The sequence below is a fragment of the Pongo pygmaeus genome, chromosome X (genome assembly GCF_028885625.2).
Source record: "Pongo pygmaeus isolate AG05252 chromosome X, NHGRI_mPonPyg2-v2.0_pri, whole genome shotgun sequence".
In the NCBI taxonomy this organism is placed as follows: Eukaryota; Metazoa; Chordata; class Mammalia; order Primates; family Hominidae; genus Pongo; species Pongo pygmaeus.
In genome coordinates, this window is record NC_072396.2 from 112,327,519 (window position 1) to 112,351,088 (window position 23,570).

At 46.5% G+C, this 23,570-nt stretch overlaps 2 protein-coding genes across 6 annotated transcripts in view; one reads left to right on the forward strand and one right to left on the reverse strand.

Annotated features, from left to right (window-relative positions):
* Nucleotides 1–1,417, forward strand: part of ATG4A (autophagy related 4A cysteine peptidase) — a 62,378-nt gene extending 60,961 nt beyond the window's left edge. For all 3 annotated transcript variants that reach the window (XM_054471830.2, XM_054471829.2, XM_063660365.1), the window contains one exon: nucleotides 388–1,417. In XM_054471830.2, the coding sequence (XP_054327805.1) occupies nucleotides 388–458 (71 nt within the window). In that variant the 3' untranslated portion in view covers nucleotides 459–1,417. The remainder of the gene's footprint in view (nucleotides 1–387) is intronic.
* Nucleotides 1,416–23,570, reverse strand: part of COL4A6 (collagen type IV alpha 6 chain) — a 276,876-nt gene continuing 254,721 nt past the window's right edge. For 2 of the 3 annotated variants that reach the window (XM_054472576.2, XM_054472577.2), the window contains 17 exons: nucleotides 22,396–22,539; nucleotides 21,832–21,957; nucleotides 21,196–21,377; nucleotides 19,222–19,285; nucleotides 18,148–18,222; nucleotides 17,571–17,678; nucleotides 17,370–17,477; nucleotides 16,705–16,776; nucleotides 16,256–16,381; nucleotides 12,108–12,224; nucleotides 11,615–11,776; nucleotides 11,338–11,436; nucleotides 9,626–9,772; nucleotides 8,352–8,468; nucleotides 7,213–7,404; nucleotides 6,204–6,490; nucleotides 1,416–4,007 (listed from right to left, as the gene is read on the reverse strand). In XM_054472576.2, coding sequence (XP_054328551.1) covers nucleotides 3,747–4,007; nucleotides 6,204–6,490; nucleotides 7,213–7,404; nucleotides 8,352–8,468; nucleotides 9,626–9,772; nucleotides 11,338–11,436; nucleotides 11,615–11,776; nucleotides 12,108–12,224; nucleotides 16,256–16,381; nucleotides 16,705–16,776; nucleotides 17,370–17,477; nucleotides 17,571–17,678; nucleotides 18,148–18,222; nucleotides 19,222–19,285; nucleotides 21,196–21,377; nucleotides 21,832–21,957; nucleotides 22,396–22,539 — 2,387 coding nt within the window. In that variant the 3' untranslated portion in view covers nucleotides 1,416–3,746. The remainder of the gene's footprint in view (nucleotides 4,008–6,203; nucleotides 6,491–7,212; nucleotides 7,405–8,351; nucleotides 8,469–9,625; nucleotides 9,773–11,337; nucleotides 11,437–11,614; nucleotides 11,777–12,107; nucleotides 12,225–16,255; nucleotides 16,382–16,704; nucleotides 16,777–17,369; nucleotides 17,478–17,570; nucleotides 17,679–18,147; nucleotides 18,223–19,221; nucleotides 19,286–21,195; nucleotides 21,378–21,831; nucleotides 21,958–22,395; nucleotides 22,540–23,570) is intronic. The other variant, XM_063660364.1, reaches the window with a different exon arrangement.

The following is a 23,570-nucleotide window of genomic DNA, read 5'->3' on the forward strand; positions in this document are numbered from 1 at the left end:
ATTTCAAAGAATGATAAAAGAAGAAAATGAGCTCATTGCAAAAGTTCTATGCAAAATCAAGATGACTAGGATTGCTTTTTCATGGTCTGGTTCAGAATAGCAAATTGAGGCCATCGATAATTCAAAGGTATCTTGAAGGGCTTTCAGAGCCTTGGCCACATCACCGTCGTTAGGTTTAGGTTTGTGTAACAAGTCTGGCTATTTTGAGTCTTTATAGATAATTTCTAATACTTGGCAGTAGTTCTAATTGTAAGTCTCCTCCACACAAGTCTTTCTTTAGTAAAGCAATTAAAAAATGCTTAGTCTTAACTACTGAGTAAAGTATTGATTGACCACTTCAACCCAAGTGTCAAGCTTTTCTTCTTTCTCATTTCCGTATTCTGATAGAATTCATTGACTCTACTGAGCAACTGGAGGAGTTTGATCTGGAGGAAGATTTTGAGATTCTGAGTGTGTAGAATCCTGGGAACTCAACTTGAAGGTCTGTCTTCCATCTGGCACCATAAAAACATGAACTTATTACATAAAACTTTTCTAGTCAGCAAGTGCCTGATATGCCAATAGCATACAAACTCAATAGCAATCATGACTGAGCCAATCACCGTTTCTCAGAAAAACAAAACAAAACAAATGACAGTAACCCTTCCCCAGAAAGAAATAGAACAATCATGGAGCCTAGGAGCAGAGAGATGAGGAGGAGTTCATTGCTTCCCAGTTTGTCTTATATGGCTACAGCAAGTCTTCAGCTGCTGCAATGAGGAAATGGACATCTGGAAGACAGACAGCAACTCTCAGCTTGCTTCAAGCACCAGCAGATAAGAGATGGTTAAGCTGTTCTTCACCCTTTCAGGTGTGACCTCTTTTGGACTAAATACTAAGCAGCAATCTGTTCTCTTGCTCAAATAATAAAGTGACTGAATCAGGGAGGAAAAGGTTCTTGTTAAATTATTTGATTGTGTAGTTGAAGTAATTATAATTTATATCAAAATGTTTGTCAAAGTAACGATGTCAAATATACACTTCTTGATCTCCCTTCTGTTTGCGGGAATCTTACTATTTGATGGGTCACTGTCCCCATTCTTACTGATACTTTTGTCAGATATCACCCTGTCCTTAAATCATGATCACTTAAATCAGGGGTCAGCAAACTTTTTCTGTAAAGGGCCAGACGGTAAATATTTTGGGCTTTGCAGGCCATGCGGCCTCTGTCACATCTACTCAACTCTGCTGTTGACATGCAAAAGCAGCAACAGACAATATGCATGTAAATGAGCATGGCTGTACTCCAAGAAAACTTTATTTACAAAAACAGGTGGAGGGCTGGGTTTGGCCTGCAGGCTGTAGCTTGCCAATCAGTGACTTAAATTGTTGATTTTTGTTTGATAAATTAAAAATAAATTGTGTTTGAAGTATACCCTACTTGGTTGACAGCCATATTTAGAATTATTCATGTGGTGAATTACACATTTAATCTGTGCATCATATACAATTCCAAACCATTTGAGGACTAGCAACATAATAGGTTTTAAAGCATGTGTTCATCAAATTAGCTTTACTAACCACTTTCCTGTGAGGATGAACCTCAAGCCCCAGCAATACCTTCCCATTTTCCTTTCCTTACTCCCTTAACTTGCCTACATTTCACCCCCATCCTTAATCAAGTCCCGAGGAAGGTCAGCAACTGGAAGCTAGCACCAAACCAATCTGCTTGTTTCCTTAGATTCCATGTTTTTCTTTTTTCCCCAGTATATTCCAATGGTTCAAAATTCAAAAGTTGTAAAATGATATTCAGTGACTTGTCTCTCTCTCCGATAGGTCAGTTCCCTCCCTTGGAAATTCCCAACGGTATTAATTTATTGTTTATCCTCTCAGAGGATGTATTTTAAAATACATATATAAATATATGCACACACACACACACACATACACACTCATACATACACAGCTTGGATTTGATTTTAATGACTTTAACATTCTCTACTTTTGTTTTATCTACAAATGATCCTAAGGCCACAGAAGTATGAAAATGCCTTTCTTGAACTCTTTTTTTATTCAAAAAATTTATTTATTTTTATCAACCTACATCATGCTTTGATATGTTGAACTCTAGCGTGTGACAGGGATAAAAGTAGGCATAGGCTTATCTTGAAGCAGCTTATGGGTTTGTTGACTGTTAGAGGACTGTTTCAGCCCTTTGACTTTGATCATCTTCTAATTTTTTCCTGCCTTAGTGTTTTGTTACAGAGTTCGACTTGGCAGTAACAGAAACCTCTCAGGCTCTGAGAGGGACTCATAAATTGCAGTGAGATGGACATTAGAAAAGTTTTCATAAAAGAACATCAGAAGAGTCACATGTTCAGATTTCATTTATTTTATTTGCTATGTACAAAACTGACACCATGCTTATTACTCAGGAGGTGAAGATAACAATAATTCAGATTATACTGATTATGCTTTGTCTGTATTGGCACAGTTTATATAATACTTAAGGAAACAGAATCACCTGGAAGGAATTGCCTCATGTCAACATAGCTAAGAGTGTTCTGGAAAACTGGTAATTAAAGAAAATGGCTAAAACAAATTCCCCCAAACAGAATACAATGTACTGCATAGCCAATTCAGGCTTGCTTTAGGCCTGCTAACTGCTCAAGAGAAGAGTGTGCTAGATTTTTATGAGGTTTAAAAAAAATATTAAAATAGTTTAATAAGCTACCTGTGAAAGAGCAATTGGATGACCATTTAACAGAAAGTCTTTAACATCCTCAGAATACAAGGAAACCAACACTGTGCAGCTTCAGTTTGCCACATTGCACACATCTGGATGGCATTTGGAATAAACAGGGACTTCTAAGAAACTGGGATGTGGGATTTACCTTTTTGTTCCTGGAGTCAAAAGCAAAACTCACACATCCTTATGCACCCACCCCTCTAGTCCTGGCCCAGGAAAAAAGGCTGTCATTCTCATTTCCTTTGATAGGCTTGGCCACATTTGTTGCATCCTCTGCTTTACTTTGAACCAGGCCACGTCCTCTGTCTCTGGCTGGAGGGGGAGCCGGCAAGGAGGAGATGGTTTGTCTAGGACCATATGCCATTAATGACCACTACCCCCAACCCAGCTGCTGGCCTTCAAGCCTCCCTAAGCCATATGGGGCCCAGTCTTGCTCATTCTAGAGAGAGCTAAAGCTCACCCTGGGCTACTGGGTGGCACCTCATTTCAATTCTCTTGCCTGCCTAGACACAGTGGGCCTCCTTGAAGAGTGAGGACTTGCCCTGTGCAGACTTGAGCCATCCATGAATGTTCGGTTAGAGAATTTAAGTGTGGAAACACTGGGTTTTGGTTTAAGCCAAATAATGTGTGCTGACCTCTGTACATGAAGAAATGACTGATTAATGATTAGGAAGAGCTTTCCGATCAAGACAATGAGGAGAAAGCTAGGGGTCTAAGACAGTGGTGGCCCATCAAATCTTTCTGAGGTAGCCATGAATAGTCACACAATCATCCGAATCAAACAGTAGCACCAGCTTGACAGAAATGGGACAGCAGATCTCAGCAGGGTGGGCTCATCTCTGTGGACCCGAGGGCTGGGGTGACGAGTGTCCAGTAGTCTAGCCCAAATGAGACTCCAATGTACAACTTGACAGATAGGCAAAGGGGCTCAGGCCTTCCTTCTTCAGACCATTCAGGTTTGTGAGGTGACTGTTGTGAGGGGCAGGGGAGGGCAAGGGGCAGAGTGGCAGGTGCCACCCTACAGGCTTTTCATACACACCTGGCAGCGACTGACTCGAGTGTGGAGCTGCCCAGCTTTCAGCGTTTCAGACACAGGCAACTCCCCAAACTGCTGCCTCTCCTCCACTGTGGTCAACCAGAAACTGTACTTGTTTGCAAAGTAGTGGCAGGTGCCTCGGGCGCCACTGCACTCGATGAAAGGAGTGGCCCGAAAGTCCTCTAGGCAGGAGCCAGGTGAGACCAGGGACTGGCCTCCACCCTCAGCACCAGCGGCAGTGTGCTGAAACAGACAGGAGATTAGTGCATGAGCTGTGCCTGCCAAGGGTTGGTGTGGGGAGGGGATGGGTGCTCCGCTGCTACAGGGGCACATGAGCTCCATTCCTAAGCCCTGGTTCCTTGTCTCAGTCCCCACTTCAAGCCAGCATACCACGAGCTGTGTTTTAGGTGCAGGGGCTGCTTGTCCTCCCTCATAGCAGCTTTCAGGGCCAAGAGTGTCCCCTTCCAAGCTCCCTAGTGCCCTCCTAACCCATTATGTGGGCAATGACTACATGTGAAGCAGCAATTCCCAAACTGCTACTGTCCCACTGGGTTCAGAGGTTTGTTAGGTACCCCCCTTGCAAAATTTCCTCAGACAAATGGATCTGAGAAAAGCTGAGTGAAGGAAAATTCAATAGGCTTCTGGACTGCAGTTCTCAGAGCCCTCTCTCAACCATGCATTGTACTCTAAGAAGGGAAAGAAGGACAGTCCAAAACCTACTGAAGTTCTCCTTAATTTGTTGTATTTGGCCCAAATGCCCTGGCCCTCACCTCAGAGGGCTCCCTCAGTATTCAGTTTCAGGGCTACACATGAGCTGGTGGTCTTCAGTTACTATTCCCATAGACAGCAGCTCCTGTCTCTCCACACTCCTGCCTGTCTCTCTTCACTTTAGCTGGGCTATCATCTGGACCACAAGGAGATAGGGAAGAGGCCTAATACACAACCGTGTCAGCAAATGGCCAATGAGACAAATGCCCAAGTTGGCACACAGGGACTCCTTACTTTGCAGAACTTTGCAAGAGTGAGAGTCTCCATGGGACCTTTCAGGTGACCTTTCCTGACAACTGAAGCATCAAAATTTTCCTCACTTTGACCCTGAGAATCAAAAACTTTCTAAAGCGCACAATACATTTTCCTGCTTTACTAAGTAGCAGACACTAGGTTATTTTAAACTTTGCAGATGAATCAGGCTCGTCATTGTGAATGTCAGTTTTTGTGGGCGATGATTATGCAAGAGCCCCATACCAAGGGGTACGGCCCGTAGAATCCTTGGGCCTCCTTTAAATTATTTTCTCCTTTTTAATAGGTATGTCTCATTGCTTCAAGATGCCTTGCTAGGCAGTCCAACTTCTCACCCTTACATATGTTCAGGAATAATATTCTAGTATATTGGAATTAATGTGTAAAGGAAGAGTAAAGAGACTCTGAATAAGGGCTAAGAGCCCTCCCATAAGCAGGGCACATGAGATTTAGTACACAGCGTTTGTATCATTTCCTGTGGAAGCTCAGGGGCCTCTTCTTATTTCCTGGTCAGGGTGGTGGACAGGACAGAAGGACAGCTGAGGTGATTCTGTATTACACTGGGATAAACTGTCCAATGTCCAAAGACAGAGCATAACAAGGAAAAGTACCTTTCTCCAGGTAGGTACGCTAATGTTGGGGAGCCTGCAGCTTTGGTCATTTTTTAAAGACACTCTCTCACCATCTCACCCTTGGCAATTCAACAGAGAAGCTCTGGCAAGGCAGAGTACTTCAATGGGTGCCACAGTGGTTTTCCCTGGGGGATGTCCTGACCCTAAACCTGACCTTTTATTTGAAGAAACATCCCCAGGTATTCACAGGATATTATGTGAGGGACTTGATGCCTCTTTGGGCCTGCAGATATTCTTTTTCTTAGCAAGACACACAACATGGCTGACCGCTGCCTTCCCACCAAAATGGAGAGGCAGCAAAAATACCAGCAAGGACATATAAACGCAGCATGCACTCATCAAAGCCTTTTGGGAGGAGATGGCAGAGGCCAGAGGGATCTGGGAGGGTGGAGAGAAGAGGGGACAGTGCCATGGCTGGGCTGATTAGTGAGACTGTGTCCTGGCCCCAAGTAGTGACAGCCTCTCCCTCACTGTCCTCCCAGATTTTAGTGTGTTTTGCTCTTCCCTTGGGTGTGGCATAACTGAAGCGGGCAGGGAGACGGCGGGGCATTGACCTGTGACTCACAGATATTCTAGCCCCTGAACCACTGGGTGCAAACTGCTGTCTTTCCCCTACACCCATAACTAGCTGCCATTCATGCAGAACTGGGTTCTCCATTCTTTAGCCAAGCCCAGTCCAAGCATTTCTCTTCTTTTCAAACTCTATGCTTTCTACCTGGTGTCCCTTGACACCAGTCCAAGGGGCCCTTTGCCTCCAACTAGGGGAGGGGACAGTGCAGGACCTTACCATGAGGAAGGAGTACCCAATCCAGAGGCTGCGCCAGCCCAGGGGGCACTGTGGGATGGTGATGTCCTGGCTGTGCACAGCAATGGCTTGCGAGGGTGCCTCACACACAGAGCAGCGGCTGATGTACTGGGGAATCTGGGTCTGGCTGACGGGCATCATGGGGATAGGGGCGGTAGTGGAGAGCCAGTAAGATTTATCATTGCGCCTGGCATAGTGGCACACCTCGTTGATGTTGCAGTAGATGAACGGCATGGTGCTGAAGCGGGGCAGACAGGAGCCAGCAAAGCCTGGAAGGAGAGAAAGTGGGCAAGGGCAGGGGAGGTCTGGCTGAGGGGCTTTGACGAGATGGCGGTTTGGGTTTACATCCAACCACTTGCACCAGACTGAGGCAGCCCTCTCCTTCCAATCCTGTAACATTGTACATGCGCCGAAGTGTGTTGATCAAATTCTATTTTAAATGCACCAGGGAAATTTGATAATAACAAGAATCTTTTTATAAGCTGTATAATTCCGCCCTAATTAATCTGCTTTGAAAGAAACAGCATTTAATAGACTGAGTCTGCTTTTAAGATTTAGCACACCTGCAGACAACACAATTAATTCTCAGGTAATCATCATTGCCCTGCAGGTCATATTATTATTATTATTATTACTACTACTAATTGCTAATATTTAATGGATGGTTAAATGCCAAATGTTGCTCTAAGCAATTTACATTGGGTGATTGATTCATGCAATCTTTCCACCAGCCTGTGTGATAGGTACTAGAATTAGCTTTGTTCCATTAAGGAGGAAGCCAAAGCCTACAGAGGTTGAATAACTAATGCAGTGTACACAGCTAGTAAGTGACAGAGCCAGGATTTGAATCCAGATCCACCTGACTCCAGAACTGATGCTTGTAACTCACTACACAACAGTGGACCTAGAAAGGGCTGGGAGAAGAGAGGGGTTGGCTGTTGGTGTTTGTGGGGACAGGTGACCAGGGCTGGCTGTCAGAGCTGATACCTACCCAGGTCCTGGTTGTGGGCTTTCTCTTGTCCCTCCACAAACAGTAAGCTGTACCCCACCCACAGCTGGCTCATCCCGATGGGACACAGGGGCACCTGTTCCGACTGGCTGTGCTTTACCAACGTGTAGCCCACTCTCACGCTCTGGCCAGGCATTCCAGGCATCCCGAAGGGGCCTTGCTGTCCTGGAGCTCCTGAGAGAGACAGATCATAAAAGGTGAGTGTGGTGCTGATAACATCAGCTACTCACATTGTACCACACATTGTCCAAGGCATGTTATACACATGTATTATCTCACTCAATCCTCACGATGACCCTGGAAAATGGTATTACCACCCCAATATTTAGATGAGTAAGTTGAGGCTCAGATGTCCTACAGCTAGTAAGTGGTAGAGCTACAACTCTATCTCAGATGTATCCAGCTACAGACGCCCCATTTTTCAAAGTACATTGTTAGGCTTCCTTCCCATAGCCACCTGACCTTGGGGTCTCTCTCAGTGGGGATTAGGGTGTGGAGAGGGATACTTCTCAGGTCCAGCCTTGCAGGCCCTCATAGGAAATAACTATGTAGCTGCTGAATCAGAGGCATCGAAAGCAGAGTTAGGATTAGCAGGGTAAAATCTTGCCCTCCTCTCCTGCCCATGACAGACATGACAAATCAACTGCCACAGTTTCCCACCGAGCCTCTGAACTGTTCTCTACTCAGGACAACTAATTTGTCATCCCCAATATAAAGTGGGACACAAATAGAAGAGGTATATGGACAGCCACACCTTATCTCAAGTGTTGTTATTCCTTGAACATCCCCCTCCCATGTGTGTCAGAATCCCTGGGTAGAAAAGGGGAGGTAAAGGGCAGGGGGCCATCTGTAGTATAAAGTCAGACCTTTTAAGCACTGGAAGAGAGCCCAGAAAAGGATTTGGAACAGTCCTTTGCCTTCCAGAATGTAGGGTATCCCTTCACAGGCTCAGAGGGTAGTGGGGAGTGAATGGACTTAGAGCCCAGTTTTTGAGCATCTTAGGAGTGTCAAGCTCTACCACTGGGTTTATTAAGTTTCAGACTCGAAGTTTTACTCACCCCCTAGCCTCAAACCATCCCAGACCACCCCCCGCTCCGCCTCCTAATGTGGCATCATCAGACCTTCAAATCCTGGAGGGCCTTGCAGTCCAGGCAGACCAGGATCACCAAGAGCCCCAGGTGGGCCCGGGAGCCCACTGGGGCCATCTTTACCGGGGATGCCAGGTAAACCTTTGGAGCCTGCAGGAGAGAAAGCCCAAAGGAGGGTACTCAATGTAGAGGGTCCTCAGGCGCCTTCCCCAGGAAAGGGGACTTGTGTGTCATGCCCGAGACTCACTAGGAGACGGTGCACTGGCTGTCGACTTGGTGTGCACACTGCACATCAAGGCTGCAGCCGCCTGGGCTAGTTCTTAGTTCATGCGGGCATCTCTGCCCTGGGGCAGTGCCCTCAACTTAGCCTTTCTGAGCCCCTTTATGCCCACTTCCACCTCCCTTCTTCTCATCCTTCCAGCAACAATGGAAATTATGCAGGGCAATGGCAAGCATCCCATATCAGAAATGAGGACACCGAGGCTGGGCGCAGTGGTTCATGCCTGTAATCCCAGTACTTTGGGAGGCCAAAGCAGGCAGATCACCTTAAGTCAGGAGTTCAAGACCAGTCTGGCCAACATGGGGAAACCTTGTCTCTATTAAAAATACAAAAATTAACTGGGTGTGGTGGCATGCACCTGTAGTCCCCGCTACTCGGGAGGCTGAGGCGGGAGAATCACTTGAATTCGAGAGGTGGAGGTTGCAGTGAGGCGAGATGGCGCTAATGCACTCTCAGCCTGGGTGACAGAGCAAGACTCCATCTCAAAAATAAAAAAAAATAAAAAGAAGAAGGAGGAGGAGGAGGAGGAAGAAGAAGAAGAAGAAGAAGAAAGAAGAAGAAAGAAGAAGAAAGAAGAAAGAAGAAGAAAGAAGAAAGAAGAAGAAAGAAGAAAGAAGAAAGAAGAAGAAGAAAATGAGGACACCGAGACCCAGAGAAACTTCTAACTTACTCCAATTAGAGGCCAGGTTTTCTGTCCCCCAGCCTTGGACTTTCTTCATTGTCTTGTGTGGCCCTTTATTCGCCACCACACTCCCTCCATCTCTCTGCAGCACATTAGAGAGGGGCGAGTGGTCTGGAGTAGCAACCTTGCTCTGCCCTCACATCCTCTAAAGCCAAGTACCAAGTACAACCACCCTGCTGGTCCTGCTGGCCCTTCTTCTCCCCAACAGGAAGCTTGGGAGCTTCGTGAATGAACAGAGGCAACGCTTGTTGAAGACACACCCTTGGAGCTGGACATCCAAGCCAGCCTCTCAGCCAAGCTGTCTCAACTCCCCAACAAATCTCCTTTCTCTGGCACCCTCCTCACCTTGTAGGCCTACAGGGCCTTGAGCCCCAGGGTCCCCAGTGAGGCCAGGGATGCCATCGATCCCTGGTAGACCCAAGGGTCCAGGAGGAACCTGGACAGCTTCTGCAGTTGGTGTTTGTCCAGGAGCACCTTGGGGGCCAGAAGAGCCTGTGGGCAGGTGGGGGAAATAAGAACATCAGGCTGAGGCAGAGGCAGGCGACTGGGGCCCCAGAAGCCTTCTTTACTAATTTGCAATCAACAGCTTTCTACCCTGTTTGTCCCCACAGGATATCTGGATATCTCCAGGATGGCACTGTGTGATATTATACAATGCCTTCTTTATCCATCTCTCTCCCCAGTGGCTGGGTAGCTCCAAGAGGGAAGGAACTGGGTCATATTCATCCTGTCTCCTCAGGGCCCAGCACTGGGCCCAGCGGGTGACAGGCAGTCCGGAAGCATTTGCTGCTAATATGGTGAGCTGAGCCTTCTCTCAGGGCTGGGGTGGCTGGTTTACTCACTGGTTAGAACACAGTGCCAAGGAGGCTGAGGGGATGCTTCTAACCCCAGAGGTTCAGTTGGCATCCCAGCCTAGGAACCCGACACCAGCCAGCTGCCTTTCTAATAGCATAATTTGCTTAGTAAGTCATTGAACAAATATTTCCCCAGTGCTTATTATATGCCAGGGTCCTGGTAGCTCTGGGGATAGAGCAATGAATATGACAGACATTTATGGAGATTATGGTCTGGTGATGAAGATGAATAATGCCTAACTCGACAAATACTGTTAATCTGAGTGCAAGTTGGGAGAAGTACTGTGGAGGAAAGGACTAACACAGGGACACTGGGAGGGAGCAGAGGGTGGTATGGGGTGGAGGCATCTGTTTTAGAGAATGATCAGTGGCCTTTTGCAAGCAATGGCATTTAAACTGAGACCACCAAAACATTGGAAGGACTTTGCTATTTAAAGAGTAGACGGGCAAGTGCACTCTGGGAAGTAGAAGTAGCATGTGCAAAGGCCCTGTGATAGTCCAGGACTTGGTGTTTTTGGATAACTGAAAGAGGCCAGTATGGCAGGAGCACAGTGAGCAGCAAAGGGGAAGGGCTGGTCATGAGGATGAAGAGGGAGGCATCACACAGGGCTTTGCAGGCCACGGTTAGTTCATTCCTATGCCATGGGAAGCCACTGGATGATTTATGTTTTTATAAGCTCTTTTTGGCCACTATGTGGAAAAGTGACCGCTAGGGTCGGGGGAGGAAGGGTGCTGCCTGAGAACTATTGGTGGCTTGGATCTGGGGGTAGCAACCAAGGTACTGCGAGGTGAACAGATACAAAGCACATTTAGGAAGTACAAGCCTCAGGGCTTGCTACTAGATTGCATGTGTGTGAGTGGGGGTGGGAAAGGATGCAAAAGATGGTTCTTTATTTCTGAATTGAGCAAACGGGTGGGTGGTGATCTGAGTGCAAACCCAATGCCCACTAATGCAGAGATAACACAGAGAGGCAGTCAGTAGCAGGATCCATGGTGGCAAGGCAGCAGTGGTCTTCAGTCCTGGGAGGTGATAGAGGCTGAAGGATCCCCAAGGTAGAGAAACTGCCTCTCTGGGGTACTTTGACCCAGCTGTTTTAGACATTCAGAATTTCTTGGCGTGGTGGGCAATGATGCCTGAAGGAACCTTACCACCAGGCCCCTCCCTCGAGCTCTGGATCAGCCCAGCACATGCTCCCAACTTACCTCTTGGCCCTGCCTTCCCCTTCATTCCGGGAAATCCTGGGTCTCCAGGTGGCCCAACCTTGCCTGGAGTCCCCATGAAGCCAGGCTCACCTCTCATGCCTGACAAAGTCCAAAGGAAGCAAGTCAGGTCCTGGCATGGTAGGGGCGGTAGGGGTGGAGGATAGGCAGGGGTGAGGTGGGGAAGAACATCGGCCACCGGCCTCTCTTCACAGGACTGCAGGAAGGAGTCCTGGCCGTGGAGTGGGGAAGGGCCCAGCGGCCAGCCGAGCAGCCGTACCTTTCAGTCCTAGCTCTCCAGGGAGGCCAGAAAAACCTGGAATTCCTTGGTCTCCCTTAGGCCCTTTAGGTCCAGGAATTCCAGGGAAGCCAGGGTCTCCGGTGTCGCCTTGATTCGAGGATGGCCCAGGGGGACCTGGGGGTCCAGGGGGGCCTGGGCGGCCTAGGGATAAGATCGGAAGAGGGGCAAGGGGCAGGTGAACAGGCAGTAGCCACTGCAGAAGGCCTAGGGACTGACAGGACTCCAAAGCCCATTCCCAGGACAGAGACTGTTCCCTCACCATCTGTGGGGTCCCAGTGCCCAGACTTTCCCAAACCATTTTAGCAAAATGCACTCGGCTCAAGTCCCCTGTGTCCCCACTCGGGGAGGGATGTGAAGCCAAACACACCCACATATGTCCAGCAACAGGGACTTGGCTGCGCTGTATACATGACTTCCCCAAATGTCAGACAAAAGGTGGTAGCTAGCCCTCTTTTGGGCTTCCTGTCTTTACCTCGTTCTCCATCTAGGCCTGGTCGCCCGGGGTCACCAGGCTGTCCTGCTATGAGTGAAGGCAAGGAGATGCCTGGGGCACCGGGGAGACCAGCAGGGCCCTGGAGACCTGGGAAACCTGTAAAGAATAAATAAAAGGGGCTGGATAGGCTCCGTGTGCCCAGAAGATGGCCAGGCTCTTTCAGAGAAAATGGAAGCTCACACAGAGAAAATGGAAGCAGTTAGGTAGGAGCCAGACCAGAGAACGCCAGCAGAGGGCTCTTCTCCCATAATCCTTCCTTCCCAGAAAGCAGACAAACAACTGACAAGGGCTCAGAGACTCCCCTTTTCCAGCTGGAGGTGCGTTTTGTTGGAAAGTTCTAGCTCCCTTACCTCACTGGTAATGGAAATATTTTAGGCCAATTTCCCCCACACCAGAAAGAAAAGAAGGCATGACTGAGCACCTGGACTTTTAAGTTTCCAAAGTGATTTTAAACCTACTGTCTGTGTCAAAAAACACCTCTTAAGTTAGCCAGTTATGTCTGATGCTGCACAAAGGTTACAGAACGTAGGCCACAGACCCCAGCCAGTCAGAACAGACACCAGGCCGATCAGAATGGAGGCAGCAAGAGTGCGGTGCCTCTGTGTCTTCTAGGGCTATCTTCTGCAATTTCTAGGCAAACTGGAAAACAATCTTTTATAGATTGTTTTATATGAAACAATCTTTTCATATCTTTTCATGATATGAGCCAAGTGAGTGCTTAATTGCCTATGGAACAAATGTCTCTGTACTAAATCCCTCCTCCCTTTTTGGCCAAAGAGAATAACCACTTATTACAATAGATACAGAATACTCATTTGCTCAAATTTTAATACTGCTTTACATGTTTTCTGTTTGTGGAACTATTTCTATTGTAATATGTTCAAAACCAAAACTTTCATCTGATCACAGAAGATTTATTTAGTGCTCACATATCAAATACATCGATGGTAATCTTGATGGGAAAACACAAAGGTAGGTGTTGATATTATACATGTAGCACGGAAGATGTATATTTATTACTTTGGGATATTCTAGAAGATATTCAAATGAAGATAAATGGATTCAAACTGGTTGATAAACTGTTCTGGTGGTTGAGATTCTTAATTTTTGTTTGCGACAAGAAAATCCAAAAATGTTAACATCGAATTTTATCTTTTGTGACAAGAAAAATGCAAAAACATGCTGAATTTCTCTTATTAAGGTAAATCCATGAAAATTTATATAAAGTGATGGTAGATTTGGGTGTTCTTAAATAGCTCATTAATTAATTGAATCTTGAAATTTAGACAAAGAAAAAATAAATTTTGAGAAAAGTCTCTCTAGGTCTCTTAGGTCCAGGAAAAAAAAACACAAAAAGAAAACTATTAGCTAAGCCACGTTGTGGTACTCATAGAATTGTTACTTCTGGTTTGGCGAACCTTTGAAATATTTTTCTTTATCCCCAGGGTAAAAATCTGAAAAGAAAGACATATTGTATACTTTTTTTCTGAAAATACAGCTCTACACATATATTATGTATATATACATATAAAGCATATATATATATAGCTTATATATATAAGCTGAAATTATGCAAAACTAATAAACAAGACACCACATGTGTGATAGAGTAGGCAGTGGTGGGCAGTACACAAATTATAAAAGTTCCCATGGCAGTTTTTGGAGACTCTTTCTCCGTTTACCTGTTTCTTGATTTTATAATTACACTTACGTGTTATCAAACCTGAAATAAAGGCACTACTGACTTCAAGTATTGCAAAAAGCTCATGCATTTCTTTAACAATAAAACACTTTAAATGAGCAAATGAAAATGCAAAACAGCCCATTTTTCCAACTCAGTCCATTGTCAAAGCCTTGAAAAAACAAAATATATAAATGCAGCCTCTACATATTTAGTGCAATTATGAAAACAGATAGTATCGTTGAAAGTTATTTAGATAACAGTACTGTAATGAGAGGGATTGCTCTATGAAGTTTTTTTATTGGTTAGTTTGTTTGAGATAGGGTCTTTCTCTGTTGCCCAGGCTGGTGTGCAGTGATGTGGTCAGGGCTCACTGCAGCCTCAACCTCCCAGGCTCAAGCAATCCTCCCACCTCAGCCCCCGAGTAGCTGGGATTACAGGCGCACACCACTATGCTCTGCTAATTTTTGTATTTTTTGTAGAAACAGAGTTTTACCATGTTACCCAGGCTGGTCTCCAACTCCTGGGCTCAAGCAATCTGCCTGCCATGGCCTCCCAAAGTGCTAGGATTACAGGCATGAGTCACTGCACCCAACCACTCTATGATGTTTTCTTAGGAGTAAATCATCATATTGCACTGACTCCCATTGTCAAATCAAAGATAGGTTCCTGTGGGGTGGGTGGGTGGTGTGATATTTCTTGTATTCTTTTTAAAGAAATTGTTTTAATTAGATATTGAGAAGATAAGACATAATATTTATAATATGCAAAGAATAATTCAGATACAATGACACTTGTGTTTCAACCACTCAACTTAAGATGTCACTTGTTTTGAATTTCCTTGTGTGCCCTCCACCTCTTCCTTCCCTCCCTCTCAGAGGCAATCACTCCTGAATTTTGTTCATCATCCTCTTCCTTTTTCTTCAGTTTGACCATGTATATCTCTAAACAATGTATTGGTTGGTTTTGCTTATTTTTGAACATTTATTGATGGAATCATACCAAATGTATTCCTCTGTGACATGTTTGTTTTTTGCTTAGTGCTATGTTGCTGAAATGTATCCTTCTTGACCTGTGCTGTTTACTACATGCATAATTGTGATTTTATTATCTCAGATAGCTAAAGAAAATGAATAATCTAATGACCATCAAGATTTGAAAACAAAAGAAAATGTCCCTGTGCTTTTATCCAGTCCCCTCTTCCCTATATCCTATGAAAGAAGACAGTCTCTGGGCAGGCTTGGACCCTGCTTTGAGCCCTTCCTCTGGAGAAGCTGCTGGCTTTCGGAAAAGAACAGTTTGGTCCAGATCAAAGGGAAGAAGAAACACAGAAACAGCAGATGCATCAATTTAAAATGCAGCAGGAAATGAATTAATATATGAATATAGTCCCTGGGAAACATATACACTGTACACAAACATGCACATAAACAAAATGTGGTGAGACCTCAAGCCCCAGAGCAAAGAGAAACAGGAAATTTTGCAAATATGATTTCCCCAGGTAACATGCAATAATATTCTTAAGTATATACTATGTGCCAGGCACTGAGCTTTTGTATATCTTACTTCGCTCCTCATTGATTCCTCAGAAAACCTATGAGGTAGGTTCTGTTATAATGTTCATTTTATAGAAAAGGAAAACTAAGGGCACATTTTGGATTGAGGAACAAGTAACTTCCTTGTTTAAAGTCATATAGCTAGTGAGAGGTATAGCTTGAATTTGAACCCAGCTAGTCTGATTTCAGAGACCATACTCTTAACCGTGATGCTATGGTGAATTCATTTCCTGGTTAACATGGAGTGGAATGTACACGGGTTTTTGGAACTTTCCTGAGGAAAAGTTGAAGAACACAAGTCATTCTTACTTTTTGAGAGGTGGGGAAAGGGAGACTCAGAAAGGGACTTCAGGCCATGTGATGAGTCAGGGGCCGAGATTAGGGTAGAACCTGCTTTCTAGTAAACCCAACAAATTCTAGTTGAGGGTATGCTGTGGTTCTGTCCGGTGGAGACTTGTATCATCTTAGTCTTGGGATCCTTCCAGCAGCCACACTGTCTTCCCAGGGCCCTGGGAGTGCCATCCACACTGGACACTGAGGAAATGCCAGCCAACCTCTCACTAAATGGACAAGCCCTGTCCCTCAGGACCAATAATTCCAAGCTCTGACCAAGCATGCCAGAGAGGCTTGAGGTTAGCAAGGAGGAGCAGAAGAGAATCTGGAGGCTAAAATGGACGTGGTGAACTGTGCCCTGACAGTCTTCACCGGAAAATGCTAAGCACAGCCTATCCTCTCTTTCTCAGCAGTCATTCCCACTGGGTTGTGAGACTCCCAGAGATGTGAAGACACTCACAGCCCAACCCTGTGAGCCACATGGCCCTGCTGTACCCTAAACCTGACTCTCCCAGCAAGGCCTCACCCAGCCTCTACAAGGCCTGACTTGGACTCACCTCGATCACCTTTTTGCCCTCTCAGGCCCGGCTTCCCTGGAGCTCCGATGCCAATTCCTGGATATCCTTTTTCTCCTTTGGGTCCAGGGAGACCAGCAGGCCCGGGCACACCGGTGATACTAGGTCCTAGGAGGAGATGCAGGGTAGGGGGCAGACCTCAGTGGAGGTGAGGCCTTCCTGCCTAGCTCACTCGCCTGTGGCCTGAGAAGCCTGACTGACAGACACCAGAAGCAGAGTACTGAAGTAACAAGAAAGAAAGTTAATTTGAATAGAAGAAAAAACCCCGTCCTCTTTCTTCTCCATATCAAGGGACCTCAAATTGGAGGCTGATAAGGAGATCTATGAGTCCAAGGATATGGGATACACCACAGTCGAGAATTCATGGCCAGCCCTTGCCAGGCTTCTGGAAGAGCTGATGCCCTCTTCTTCACCCTGAGGGTCTTCCTAACCTGGAGTGCCATGGGTACCCTTGGTGCCCGGAAGCCCATTCAGTCCATGTAAACCAGGAAATCCAGGGAAGCCTGAGGGGAGAGAATGTCAAAAATGGCTCCAGCAACTCTGAATCATGAAGCATCAGCAAGAGGTAGCTACCTGCCCCCAAAGGCATTGCGAGGTCCTTATTTTAAAGTCCTGGTCTTTTTTTGAGGCATTTATTTAATGCCCTGAGGGAGAAGAAAACACTCCCAACCTATATCCTACACCATAGGTTCTCATGACTCTTATCAGAGACCAATACAGCTTTAGGAGTAAGATGGCAGCTCATTAGGTATCTTGAAGAAGAACTCAGAGTAGCAATGTCAAGACCTTGAGTTGTCAGCTCCCAGAGACTGGTTCCAGAAACTCACTGCCCAATCTCTAAGTCAGGGAAAGGCTACACATGCCAGGGCAATTGCCTTCTTTGCTAGCTCTTCTCTTCATGGATCCCATATTCTTCTCTTCCCACTCATGCTTGCCTGCCTTCATTACTCTTCATCTTCCTTTCCCATGATTCCTCATGTCCAATGACTCCTGTAGGCATGGCTTAACCCTAGCTAGTATCTTCTAAGATAAAGTAGTTGGTGTCCTTCATTGAGGGAAAGACTTTCCCCCACTGCCTGCTCCCCAATACACATACCTTTGGGTCCTATTAATCCGGGGGATCCTAGGGGCCCAATTGCCCCTTGATGACCAGAAGAACCTTGAAGTCCTGGTTCTCCTCTCATGCCGGCAACTCCTGGAAATCCTAAATGTGAAACCAAGGCAGAGGTTCAGAATGGGGCATGGCTTGAAGCTAATCCAAACTCTTTCAGAATAAGGTTATCATGTGGCATGGTACCTGGAGCTCCAGGAAGGCCAACATCTCCGGAAACACCAATTTTTCCATCTTCACCTTTGTTTCCAGGGAAGCCTATATTGCCTATTAGTCCATCTCTTCCTTTTGTACCTATAAAACCAAGAAAAATGCTGAGTGATTAGGCCATATTTCTAGCAGTGTATTCCTCCATAGGAAAGAGTAGATTCTGAATTGCTGAAGGAGCTAGACCCAATGAAGAAACTCTAAAAAGGATAGTGGCGGCTGTTTTCACATTAGAAAGGTGCTCTACAATTGAGAAGCAAGTAAATTTGTTATGAGTATCCCTTCATAAGTGGGAGCAATGAGTGGAAATGTTCAAGAAGGACAGTTTAGATAACAATTTCTAAACTAAGGGGATGTAGGCCATTATCCCAAAGGTCTTTGCCAGTCTATGAGTCTTGAAGGAAGAGTAGGCTGATTTGCTTGGGGAATTGATAGATAGGACATTTTCTGCACTGGATAGAAGTTGCAGAACTTGGGGTTGACCTCCAAAATTCCTTCTAATCCTCAGTTTTGTGGAGTCTGTGAGGCAAACAAGACAAAAATATAGCAACCTTACCTTTAAAACCAGATTCACCAGGCTGTCCCTTGGGTCCTGGGCTACCGGAAATTTCAACTGTCTGGCCGTTGTCTCCTGAGGATTGCAATACATTGTTTAAATGGCCAGGAGAAGCTATAGCTCATTTTGCACCACTGAGATCTTTTGAACACATTTTTTTTTTTTCAGATTCAGTGTAGCCAGAGGAGCTCCTTGACAAAATTATCCATTGGGTAAAAAGCGATGAACCACCATCCAGGAGCTGGGATGCTGGTACCAGACTACTGGCATGAAATGCTGCTACATACAGCATATCTCCATTGGGAAACACATCACTAGGCTCAGTATGGGCAGAGAAGATGGTAGGCAGGGCCCTCAAACATCACCAGAATGGAACAGTGATGCCAGAAAGAATGGGAAATTTTCCTGTCTAGTGGGCTGGGTTTATCAGGAGAAGAGACTGGAGCCGAGGTTCTCCTCGCTGCTAAGTCTGGAAAGCAGATGGGCAAAACCACAAAGCCAAAGGACAGCCTTTTCCTTGGATCCATGAAAGCCACAGGGAGAGATCTTGGTAAGTACCACTGTTTGTTGCATTGTCTGTGAGGAACAAGGACTGCAAAAGGGGTTTGGCCAAAGAGAAAATGTAAATGAATTCACTTTCCCCTAAACACAGACTCTCCGTTACCCCTCACATGAGACCCTTGGGCTGGCCAGGTGCAGTGGCTCACGCCTGTAATCCCAGCACTTTGGGAGGCTGAGGTGGGCAGACCACGAGGTCAGAAGTTTGAGACCAGCCAGACCAACATGGTGAAATCCATCTCTATCAAAAATACAAAAATTAGCCAGGCGTGGTGGCGAATGCCTGTAATCCCAGCTACTCAGGAAGCTGAGGCAGGAGAATTGCTTGAACCCGGGAGGCAGAGGTTGCAGTGAGCTGAGATTGCGCCACTGCACTCCAGCCTAGGTGACACTAGGTGACAGAGCGACACTCTGCCTAAAAAAGAAAAAAAAAAAAAAAGGAGAGACCCTTGGGCCTGCTAGAAATCTACCTTGCTCTGGAAGAATACATTAAAAGAAAAAAAAAATGCTCCTTACCTTTCAGGCCTGGGAGACCAGATGCTCCTGGGAGTCCAGGCGACCCTCTGATACCTTGTGAACCCTTCAAAGAAATATGGGAATCATCATTTCTGCCCAGAGCTCAGGGCTGCCCACCCTCTTACTCCCTCACCCCTCACTGAGCCACTGGCTGAGAGATGTCCATCATGTATTCTGTGGCAAGGGTGGACTGTGGGCTGGAAGTGGGGATGTTACGTCCTGCAAACGGGAAGGTCATGAACAAAGGGCAGAGCACATACTTAGGGTTTGTAGGGGAAGGATTCGATCCCACTGCTTATCAAAATGGGAATCTTAGGAAGTCACAGTGTGGCCATTCTAGCGAGTCTCTTAGAAAATGCAGAAGATGACAGGCCAGGCACTCTATGGACTCAACACACAGTTGGCTACCACTGTCCTTGCCAAAGCTCTGGAGCCATTATGCATAGGAAGAAGTTTTGCTTCACCCTGCAGGGTTAGCCCTCTGCCACAGGTTCCGCAAGGAACACAAGGTCTTTCTGCCACCAGGTAGCAGGTGGTATGTGTGCAGGTGCTGGAGTCTGAATTTGGGCAAATGTTACCATTTTCAGAGGAAAAGCTGCGTTCACTGGCTAATGTCCAACACACTATCTGAGTCTGGGAAGTGGCCATGTCAGCTGCCATCAGCAAAGTTCTTTTCTCGATATCTGCTATGGTTTTGGTTCATTTTGAGATGTACCCAGTATCCAGTAAAGATTTATGCCACTTAGTGCTTTGGGTAGGAGGCTGAGTACTGGGCTGGGTCACCGTGTGCACTGGACCACTACCCAGGACACCCCTCCATTTTGGCTGCTTCCTTGCCTGGCTTCATCAGGCACATTGCCATATCTTCTAATTCTGAGCCTTTGTTAATGCCGGGACTTCTCCTAGAATGCATTCCCACTTTGTTTTTATCCCCCTAGAATGTAAGTAGTCAGGACTATCCAGTCTAGAACTATTTATTTTCAATTGCTTCAGGTGTGTGTGTGTGTGTGTGTGTGTGTGTGTGTGTGTGCACGCGCGCACGCACCATGTTCTCTCCATCAGATGGACTGACATTTTGAAGTTCAGGGACTTTGCCTGCAAGGAGCCCAGGTGTTCTGTGATTCAATTCATTGAGACCATTTGATACAGCTGCTATTTATGCAGAGCCGGCTATGTGCCAGACACAATGTTAAGAGCTTTAAATGTGTGATGTCACTTAACCCTCCCTACTGTCTGAAGGCTATTTAAATATTATTCCCAATTTTTACAGATGAGGAAAGTGAGGTTTAGGTAAGGTAAACAGTGTGCACAAGATCACAGAGCTAGTGAGCAATGGAGCTGAAGTTCAAATCCAGGTTGGTCTCATTGCTAAGCCACCTCTTCCACCTTGCCTTGTAAGAGCCCAGATAAGCTGGACTTGATTCTTTGCTAGTCGTTGCACCTTGTGGAGCTTCAAAGATCTTTCTAGCAAAACATCAAGAAGTTTTTACGAATTCTTACAATGTGCCAGGCTCAACATGAAATGCTGGCAGTGGGGTGCAGAGAAAAAAGCATGTAAGGTAGTTCTTGTTCTCAAGCCGTAACAATCTCATTGAGGAAGTCAGACCCACACAGAAGCAACTAGAATTGATGTCAGCAGTGATAAGTATAGAGTGGCAGCACGGTGGGAGCTCAGGGACTCCTGGAGGAGACGGTGCCTGGGCTGGGGACTGAAGGGCAGGCAGATATTGGATAATTGTAAAGGCAAGAGAAGGCTCTGCCATGTCAGGGAGATGTGAACAAAAGAACAGAGGAGGAGATGTTCAGGAAAGGGTGGGAAGACCTGTCAGACTCAAGGAGAGAGCTCTTTCTGAGGACGTCCTGGGAGAAGGGGCTGAGAAGTAAGCTGGGATCAGAGAGGTGGGCAGTGGGGGTATATCCCCCTGAGATGGGGGGCCTTTTCCGGTATAAAGACAAAGATCTGGTCACACTTACACTTTCTCCTGGCATTCCTGGGAAACCTGTGATCCCAGAGGACCCCTTCAGGCCAGGTAAGCCCCGGATTCCCATGAAGCCAGGGGGCCCTGGCTTTCCACTAACTCCTTTGATAATGCCTGGGAGGCCAGGAGCTCCAGGCAGGCCTGGTGGCCCAGGTCGACCAGCCTCTCCTTTGTCACCTGTAAAAGAAATAAAAAGACTTGGAAAAAGACAATGGGCAAGAAAAACCCAGCTTGCCAAGATGCAGGTGCCCCAGGTCGCAGGCCAAGTGCAGGCTCAGGGAGCAGTTAGCTCAAAGGTGAACGTGAAGCGGGGAGAGATGCTTTCAGTCTTATGGGGCAGCGACAGAGTCGCTTCTGCTACAACACTGGGAAAGCAGCACAGTGCTCAGGCTCCTCCAGGGGTACCACTGCCTGTGGTTGAAAACCTCAGTTCTACAGTGGCAATAACAAATGGCAGTCTCAAAGTCCAGGCAGCCTTCAGGCCCAGGGGAGGCAGCCTCCTTTGACTCCTTGCTGCCAGCCACACTGCTGCTCTGAGGTTGGGGATGGGGGGCTTTGCTCAAGAAGGAAGCCAAGTTTGGTTATGAAGCCTTTCTTGAGCATTTCTCCTATCCATCCCCTGCCCCAGCACCTCTTGGCCCAGGAAATCCACTGGATCCGGCTGAGCCTTGAGAGCCTTTGTCTCCTTTGAGCCAAAGGTTTGACATTGGACGTCTTGGACTAGGTATTCCGACTGGCCCCGGATTGCCTCTGTCTCCTGCAGGGATGGAGATCAGCGTGAGAAAGAGAGCTTAGACGCAGGGTCAGGCAAAGGCTGACCTTTCACATCATTTCCTCCCATACCACCACAGCCCTCTTTTGGGGCCTCTCCATTTTATTCCCCACCCCTATTCCCCCAACTTCACATTTCTGTGTATGTCCTCTTCTACAAATCCCAAGTCCATCAGCAACTTTAGACTCTCCTCAAAACCTTCCTCCACTGGTCTTCTGGGAATGGGCACACATGGCCTCTAACATGCAGTGTTAACTAAGAGGGGATTAAGTCTTTTGGTTTAAAAGGACTTAATTCGGAAGCCCAAAATTTTATTATCTAACATAGATTTGGTACAAACCACAGGAATAACCAAGTCAACAAACAAAATATGTATATTGAAAAGCATGGGCAGCAGTTCCAGAATTCAATTCCCCAGCTCACCCTTTTCACCAGGAGTACCAGCGTGTCCAGATGGTCCCATTTTTCCAGCTGATCCCGGAATTCCCTTTAATCCTCTTGTCCCAGGAATACCAGGCAGACCTGGTATTCCTGGAAAACCTACGAATCCAACAGACCCCTTCTCTCCTGTTGAAAAACAAGAACTTTTATTATTACTCCCATCTTACATACAAGGAAATGGAGGCTCAGGGAGGTTGAGTAACTTGCCCAAAGTCACACAGCAAGGAAGTTGCAGAGAAGGAATTCAAACCCAGGTTTCTCTAATTCCAAAGTCTTAGTCATTACCAAACTCTTATTTATTACATATTATACTACCTTCCTGAATAGGGACATGGCACTACACAATACAAAGGAAAGAAGTGGGCTCCTCTCGGCCGGGCACAGTGGGTCACACTGTAATCCTAGCACTTTGGGAGGCTGAGGCGGGTGGATCACCTGTGGTCAGGAGTTCGAGACCAGCCTGGCCAACGTGGCCAAACCCCATCTCTACTAAAAATACAAAAATTAGCTGGGCGTGGTAGTGGGTGCCTATAATCCCAGCTACTCGGGAGGCTGAGGCAGGAGAATTGCTTGAACCTGGGGGGCAGAGGTTGCAGTGAGCCGAAATCGTGCCACTTCACTTGAAAGAGCAAAACTCTGTCAAAAAAAAAAACAAAACAAAACAGCTGGGCCCCTCTCTTATGATTCACCAAGTTATAGCTCATGTGTGACACAGGAAAAAAAAAAAAGCCTAGGGCCAGGAGGCAAGGAGATGAGCTTTAGCCTGGTTCTGCTGCTAACCAGTTGTGTGACCTTAAACCACTCACTTTCCCTTATTTTAAATGGAGATACCACCTGCCCAACTACCAATGGCTATCAAGGCAATCATAGGAAGTGAATGCTATCAGCCTCCATGGTAGGACTATGCAAATGAGTAAACCCAGTGTGGCTGGTACTGCCCAGGGCTTTGCTGACCATGATACTCAGCCTAGTGTTCCACCCAGCAGGCAGTAAGGGTGACTCACCTTGACCAAGGGTCCCCCTTTAGCACTAGCCTTGTCCAACTATCTTGACACAAAAAGCCCTGTCCAAGTCCCTCCCCATTTCCCATTCCTAGGCAGAGAGGAAGGAGCAAGCTGCGCAGCTGAAATGCTCCTTTTTGGCAACCACTGGTCACT